Below are 8,376 nucleotides of genomic sequence, written 5' to 3' on the forward strand. Positions count from 1 at the left end.
GAGGCCGAGGCAGGCAGATCACTTTAGATCAGGAGTTCGAGAACAGCCTGGCCAACATGATGAAACCCCATCTCTACTAAAAATACAAAAATTAGCTGGGCATGGTGGCATGTGCCTGTAGTCTCAGCTACTCAGGAGGCTGAGGCAGGAGAATTGCTTGAACCCAGGAAGCAGAGGTTGCAGTGAGCCAAGATTGTGCCATTGCATGCCAGCCTGGGCAACACAGGGAGACTCTATTTCAAAAAAGAAAAAACAAAACAAAACAAAACGAAACAAAACCCTTACATAGCTAACAGTGGTTGGAGAGACATATTATTTCTATTCATGACTATTAGAGCTGCGTCTAAAAGCAGGAAGCAAACTGTTACTCCGTGAGTTGTGGGCTACCCCTAAATACTAAATATTATACAAAAGTTTTTAGAATATGGATCTTCAAAAATAGAAGTCTTATTAATGCAGTTTTACTGCCTCTGATACATGGATTTTAGCCAATCAGAACCCCAAGAATAGCAACATGTTAAGAATTTTTCTGTTTGGAATTGACCCACTGGTATACATTAAGGTATTTCCATTTGTTGAAGTTTCTCATTTACTTAAAGGTGTCATTTTCTACAGTAAGAATCTAAGTACCTGATAGTTCTGCAGCAGGATTAGACTGAGGTAGAACTCGCTGAAGGCCAGTTTAAGATCTTTAATATTCCTATGTTGGACACGTTCCTCATGGGACAAGTGGAAGACTGGCTTTCTGCGTTGTCGCAGCGTGGTAACACCAGTGCTTTCTTTCTGTGCATCCAGCGATGACTGAAGCTCATTCTGAAGTGTAGCAAACCTGCGCTGAGCCTCCGCGAGCTTCTCTGTAAGAAATAAAACAGAACTGTCAAATCAGTAAGATAAAAAAGTTCTGACTTGTGAATTTTTAATAATTATTCCCAGGCCGGGCGCGGTGGCTCAAGCCTGTAATCCCAGCACTTTGGGAGGCCGAGGCGGGTGGATCACGAGGTCAAGAGATCGAGACCATCCTGGTCAACATGGTGAAACCCCGTCTCTACTAAAAATACAAGAAAATTAGCTGGGCATGGTGGTGCATGCCTGTAATCCCAGCTACCCAGGAGGCTGAGGCAGGAGAATTGCCTAAACCCAGGAGGCGGAGGTTGCGGTGAGCCGAGATCGCGCCATTGCACTCCAGCCTGGGTAACATGAGTGAAACTCCGTCTCAAAAAAAAAAAAAAAAAAAAAAAAAAAATTATTCCCATTTGCTCCCCTAGAATTTCTAGGGAAAAAAAAAACTGTTATATGTAATATTTACAACTCGAAAAGATATTTTTGTGTAACATACTCCTTTCATTCTATCCCCCACAAAACCTCATGTACCCTTTCTTTTTATAAACGAATAAATAAAATGTAAAGAGCCACTAAGAGTGAAAATATGAAATGGTATAGACTCTCTGGTATTTGGAAAATAGCTGGCAGTTTTCAAAAGATTAAATATATGATTCAGCAGTTCCATTCATAGGCATATACCTAAGAGAGATGAAAATATATGTTCACACAAAAACTTGTATACACATACTAACTTGCATTTATAATAGCCAGAAAGTGAAAACAATCCAAATGTCCATTGAGGAATAGATAAACTGTGGTGTACATGCATGTGTGTGTATATAAATATACAATAGAATCAGCCATAAAAAAATGAAGTACTAATTCATGCTATGACATGGGTGAACTTTGAAGACATTATGTGAAAGAAACCAGACACGAAATGCCCAATAACGTACGATTCCATTTATATGAAATGTCCAGAAACAGGAAATCCACACAGATAGAAAGTAGATTAATGCTTGCCATGGGCTGAGCAGAAGGCGAACAGGGAGTGATTGCTAATGGGTATGAGATAAATCTCTAGGATGATAAAAATGTTCCAGAATTGGTCATGATGGTTGTACAACCTTGTGAATAAACTAAAAACCATGGAATTACACACTTTAAAGAGGTAAATTTTATGGCATATAAATATCTCAATTTTAAAAAGCTATTAAGAAATGTTTCTGGTTATACAGTTAGGTCAGAAACAGGATTAGAATTTGGGCTTTAGATTTTTAATTTCCTGGATTTCCCACTATACTTCATTACTTCCCCAAGACAGGTATTACAAGAAGAGATTAAGACTTGCAAATTATGTTGTTAAAAATACTAGGTATATCTGGATATATGTGTTTGTGTTACACATACATTTAAAAATAATACTCTGTAATTTTTCTTCTAAGGTCACAATTTAGTTCATTGGAAACAGCCAGATTTGGGTTCAAATCCTTTCCCCATTAACTAGCTGTATGATTTTAGTCAAATGTTTTTCTTTTTTTTTTTTTAACTTTTCTACACCTTTCACAGATGAAATGGAAATACCAACTCCCTCATAAAGTGGTTGTAAAGATTAAATGAAACATGGAAATGCCAAGAGACATAGCATTCAATAAATTATGATGATAAAAATTATATAATAACAAAGAATTATTAGCGACTTATTCTTTCTCATAGTTCTCCCATTCCTTGCTTTATCTACTGCTATACTGTCTTGGTGCTGTCTTCACCTAACCTTTATATTTGTGTCCTGTCTGGCACTGCCTCATGATTCACTGTTTCTCCTAGAGAATTTCCTTCTATAGGATGCTTCCAAGATTCATCTCTAACCCTACTCCTTTACACGACCTCATTTTAACTTTTATAATCTATTTATATCTTATATTTTCTATGACCTAAGATTGTATTGAAAACTAAAATCATGTTTCTATTCCTCTTTCCAAATAAACTTCATCTATCCATGTGGGTCAACCCATCTGGGACCTACGTTTAGCGCCCAGGGACCACTCTTACACCTCTCCAACACCGATTACATCCCCCTGAGGGGGCCCTGAAAATACTCCCTTCATTAAGGCATCCGGAATTAAGTTAGTGAGGAGAGCATCTGCATCCTTAAAAAGCTCTATGTTTATTCTCCAATGAAGGCCAGGAATGGCCATGAGAGACGTATCCATTGAGATGGGTTCCGTGATTGCAATGCATATTCAATGATCCTTGGAACAGAAGGGCCAGATGGCAGCACTTAACCATCAAAACAAGGTGGGTGCATTTACCATAAAAGGCAATAGGGAAGATGTTGTTGCCCACAGAGATTTTGGCTGTAGTTGATTGATCATGGTTATCCCTAGGAAAGACAGAAATGGGCAACCTACTAAAATATTGCTTGATTGATGGAACAGAAAAAAACTCCAGGTCTGGTAGCCAAACACTTGATATTAGTCACTACAACAGAGAGCCACAACCTCACCAGTTTCCACACCTAGGCTATTTCAAATACCCAGGGATCCCTGACTAAAGTGGAAGCTGGCCTCGCTTTTGGATGGTTCCTGCAGCACTGCCACAAGTATATACTGTAGATCTTCCTCTAATGCTTCCTCAAAGGGCCTGATGTCTATTTACTAGAGTGAGTGTGCACTGAGGAAAAGGAAATATTCAGACTTTGCAAAGATTACTAGACATTGGCTTTTGTATATTAGCTTTGTATTGCTGTATAAGAAATTAACACACACATAGTGTCTTAAAGAAACCCCATTTATTAGCTCACAGTTTTGTGGGTTAGAAGTCCAAGCATGATGTGTATATGTTCTCTGTCAGGCTCTCCTAAGGCTAAATGCAAGGTGTCAGCAAGGCTGTTTTCTCAAGCTCACATTCAAGCTCACTTGGTTGTAGCAGAATTCAGCTCTTTGTAGTTTTAAGACCGAGGTTCCCATTTCCTTGCTGGCTGTCATCTGTGGTCTGCTTTTAGCTCCTTGAGACTACTCTTCTCCCTATCTTCAAAGTCAGCAATGGAGAAACTTGCTCATTCCAAGTCCCTCTCATGCTTTGAATCTTCTTCCCTAGGAGTGACAAACTTCTGGAAACTCCAGGCACCATTGTGGTTCAGCAATCCAACTACAGATTTATGTTATTCATGTGATAGATGAAATAGCAGCCCAGATTAGACTCACAGAAGACCCAGTTGGTCCACAAATTAATCCTATGATTCCTTTCTCAGTTCCAAGATATATGACTGGAATAGACCTGCTAGGCCACTGGTAGACTCCAGTGATTCTGACCCACAGGTAAGAAACATGATGATAGGAAGGTCTAAGTTTCTGGAACTTTTCTTTATCAAGATAGAACTGCAGAAATTAGTACAACAATCATAGACTTTAAAGACAAAGGGATAGGATATCTACCACATCCTCTCTTAACTCATTTGTTTATACAGAAGTTGGATGAATCTTGGCAAATAACAGGATGGGTGTAAACTAGGTGGTCTCCATGATGGCAGCTGCTATTCTGGATATGGCATTTTCAATTAGGAAAACCAATACAGCTTCTAGCACCTGGCATGCAGCTACACATCTGATAAAGCAGCTACTCACCAGGCAGCAGAGACTAGCACTGAATCCCAGATAAGGTACCATTATTCCTTGGGACTGGCCAGCTACCTACTGGCAGGTTGATTGCGTTAGATGCCTTCTATTAGGCAGGGGGCAGCAATTTGTCCTCCCTGGAATAAAAGCATTCTTGATATGGATGTACCTCTACTACCTATAATGCTTCTCTAGCACCACCATCACCTGAAATGCCTTATCCACTACCATGGTATTCTATACAGGCTTGCTTCTGATCAAGGAGCTCATTTCACAGCAAAGGCAGTAAAAGCAATGGGCTCAAAGCCATGGAATAAAATGGTCTTTTACTATACACCCAGAAATAGATGGCCTAATAGGAAAGCTAATAAATGACCTAACAGAAAAGTTGGGAGACAAGACTCTGAAAGGATGGGGTTCTATCTTACAGGATACAATAATGAGACCATATGTCTCCACCATAACCAAAATATCCAGTCTAGGAATCAAGGCTTCTATAGGAGCAGGAGTGGCTCCTCTCAATACTTTAAGTCATAATCCAGTCACATAATTTTTGATTCCCAGCCTACGACTTAAGCTCTGAATGCTGGTTAGTTCTCAAGGGCGAAATGCATCCATCAGAGGAATACAACAATGGTTCCACTGAATTGGAAGATGAAACTGCCACTTGGCCATTTCGGGTTCTTCCTATCAATGAAACAATAGGCAAAGAAGGGGTTTACTGGCTAAAAGTGACTGATCCTGATTAGCAAAGGAAAAGTGAGTTGCTGAAACGTAATAGGAGCGACAAGGTCTGGTACCCAAGAGACTCTCTGGAACACCTCCTATTACTTCCATGGCCAATAATATTTGTTAAGAAAAAACTACAACAGGCCAGGCACAGTGGCTCACGCCTGTAATCCCAGCACTCTAGGAGGCCGAGGCAGGCAGATCATTTGAGGCCAGGAGTTCGAGACCAGCCTGACCAAAAAGGTAAAACCCTGTCATTACTAAGATTACAAAAATTAGCTAGACGTAGTGGCACATATCTGTAATTGCAGCTGCTCAGAAGGCTGAGGCACAAGAATCTCTTGAACCCAGGAGGTGGAGGTTGCAGTGAGCAGCGACTGTGCCACCACACTCCAGCCTGGGTGACAGAGTGAGATTGTGTCTCAAAAACAAAAACAAACAATAAACAACAACAACAACAAAACTAGAGCAATTAATAAAAGAACTATTAAGGATTCAGATCCTTTGGGAATTAAAGTGAGGTCATCTCAATAACCAGTTGGGTTCCGGCTGAAGGCAAAGGAAACACGGAATGGGTCATGGGAAAAGGAAGCAATAGATACCAATTATACCCCTTGACCTTTTTATTTTGTTCTCTTACACCTCTCAAATTTTCTTTATCTATTTGTGTTGCATTCTGAGAAAATTTTCAGCTCTATCTTCTAGTTTATAAATTGTCCCTTAAACTCTACCTAATCTACAATTTAACTCACCTATTAAGATACTAATTTCTGTGATTATATTTTTATGTTTAAAAGATCTAATTGGTTCTTTAAAAAATATGCCTACTCAATTTTAATGATTTCTTCTTCTTTGTTTATGGTTTTGGTGCTCCCCTTTATGTTTTTAATCATATTAGATATACATTTCTATTGTTTTCCTGATAACTTTGTATATTTTGTGTGTCACTTTGGTGTTTCGAAGTAGGAGATTATTAGGATTTCTTTCTAGTTTTCCATATTGTAAAAAACAGAACAATTCACATATTTTAAAATCTCTTACTGAAGTCAAGGTAAAATGAATCTCAGGGCTCCTTTTACGCATGTTAAGCATTTCTATTGCAATTGTGTTTTTCTTATCATTCTCAAGATCAAAAACAGTATAGATCTTCCCGGTTCTTTCTTGATTCATGATGCCCTTAGTGTTACAGTAATATTTTCATGATGCTTCTGGGCCAAAAGAAATAATTAATGCTTCTATATATTAAATAGTCAGATTCAAACAACTTGAGTATTTATGTCCTAACAACTTAGAAGCTATCTGAAAAAATATTACACACAATATGCACACAAACATATAATGAAATAACACAAGGATTTATCTAAGGGCAACTATAAATTACTCTTCTAACTAAAATCCTCACATAAATTAGCCAGAAGACAGAATATCACATGTAATAAAAATGCTTAACCTTTATTGTTAAAAGATTAGTATATGAATTTGCTAATTGTTTAGCGTCCTTAGTCAGAACTGTCAATACATTTATACTTCTCATTACATACATATTAAAAATGTAAGAAGCCCAAAAATGAAAATAAAGAGGACCTGTTACTTCCTGTGTGCCAACAATAAGTCAAGACACAAATGCCTCTCCATCTGGAAAACTCCAAACTCATTTTTGCAAGGCTAATCTCAAACACTGCTTTCTATATAAAGTTTTTTTTTTTTTTTTTTTTTTTGAGACAGTCTCACTCCGTCACCAGGCGCCAGGCTGGAGTACAGTGGCGCGACCTGGGCTCAGTGCAACCTTCACCTCCCGGGTTCCAGCAATTCTCCTGCCTCATCCTCCCAAGTAGATGGGACTACAGGCACGCGTCACCATGCCCAGCTATTTTTTTTTTTTAATTTTTAGTAGAGATGGGATTTCACCATGTTGGCCAGGATGGTCTCAATCTCTTGACCTCGTGATCTGCCCGCCTCAGCCTCCCAAAGTGCTAGGGTTACAGGCGTGAGCTACTGCGCCCGGCCAAGTTTTTCATATTTAACAGCTCTCTCAGTCACAAATGAAACTCCCACCTTAGGGCTCTTATGGGACCACATACATACAGTCAAAGCACACTGCATGTAATTCTTCATTTATGTTTGCTTCAATGACTGACTAAACTCTAAAGGTAACAGTTCTAAAATCTTTATCTTTTTTCATAATGAAAATTTATTTTAAATATCTATTTGAGGTATAACTTACCTACCATAGGATTCATCTATTATAAACATACAATTCATTGATTTTTAGTAAATTTGTAGAGTTGTGCAATCATTATCGAAATCCAATTTTAGAACCACATTTCTGTTTACCACATGTACTGCCATCACGGCCATTAGCTGTCAATCCCCACTTCCACCCCCTATTCCAGGCAACCAATGATCTGTATTCTGTCTCTGTTGATTTGCCTTTTCAGGACATTATATGTAAAGGAATCATAAAGTATGTAATCTTTCATGTCTGTCTGGGTTCTATAATTTGGCTTGAGGATTTTGAGGTTAATCTGTTTTGTTTCATAATGTAAGTCTGTCATACTTAGTTCCTTTTATTGCCAAATAGTATTTCATTGTGTGAATATATATATTTTGTTTAAATATTCTTTAAATATTCTTTAATTTATAGACATTTGAATTGTTTCTAGTTTTTTAAACTATAGAAATAATGCTATTAACATTCTCATACAAGTTTTTGCATGGACCATCATCATTATCTTTGTACCATAAAAAGCTTACATATAGTATGCTCGATCCATGTTTGTTGAATAAATGGGTAAAAGTTCTCTCTAGTAATCTACATTCCCATGTGGAAATGGAGAAGATATCAACACTTCAAGTGTATTTTGCTACTTTCTTTAAAGTAGTGATTCTCTTCCTTAATGGCATAACTATGTAGAAGAGCCTATGAGAATCCCTGAGTAGGGGTAGGGGAATATAAAGTATATATATTTTGAAAAAATCACATTCAATATTACCACAGCTATGGTATGAGATTTTCGTATCAGATAGGTATAAATTTAAAAAGAACAAGAAATACTGCTTTCAACATCAAGTATCCCAATCTATTTTGCAATGACACTTCAGTTTTCTAGAGCCAGGACACCAGAAAGCTCAAACACATGGGAATGCACAGAACCTGGAAAGTGTGTGTGTGTGTGTGTGTGTGTGTGTGTGTGTGTGTGTGTGTGTG

General features: G+C 38.1%; 1 protein-coding gene across 1 annotated transcript in view; it reads right to left on the reverse strand.

Annotated features, from left to right (window-relative positions):
- XPR1 (xenotropic and polytropic retrovirus receptor 1) overlaps positions 1-8,376 on the reverse strand; it is a 236,200-nt gene that overhangs the window by 78,648 nt on the left and 149,176 nt on the right. The window contains exon 4 of the mRNA XM_032291238.1: positions 631-854. Within this exon, the coding sequence (XP_032147129.1) occupies positions 631-854 (224 nt within the window). The remainder of the gene's footprint in view (positions 1-630; positions 855-8,376) is intronic.

Source organism: Sapajus apella, unplaced genomic scaffold (assembly GCF_009761245.1).
Source record: "Sapajus apella isolate SASKATOON/1434 unplaced genomic scaffold, GSC_monkey_1.0 scaffold25, whole genome shotgun sequence".
Lineage (NCBI taxonomy): Eukaryota > Metazoa > Chordata > Mammalia > Primates > Cebidae > Sapajus > Sapajus apella.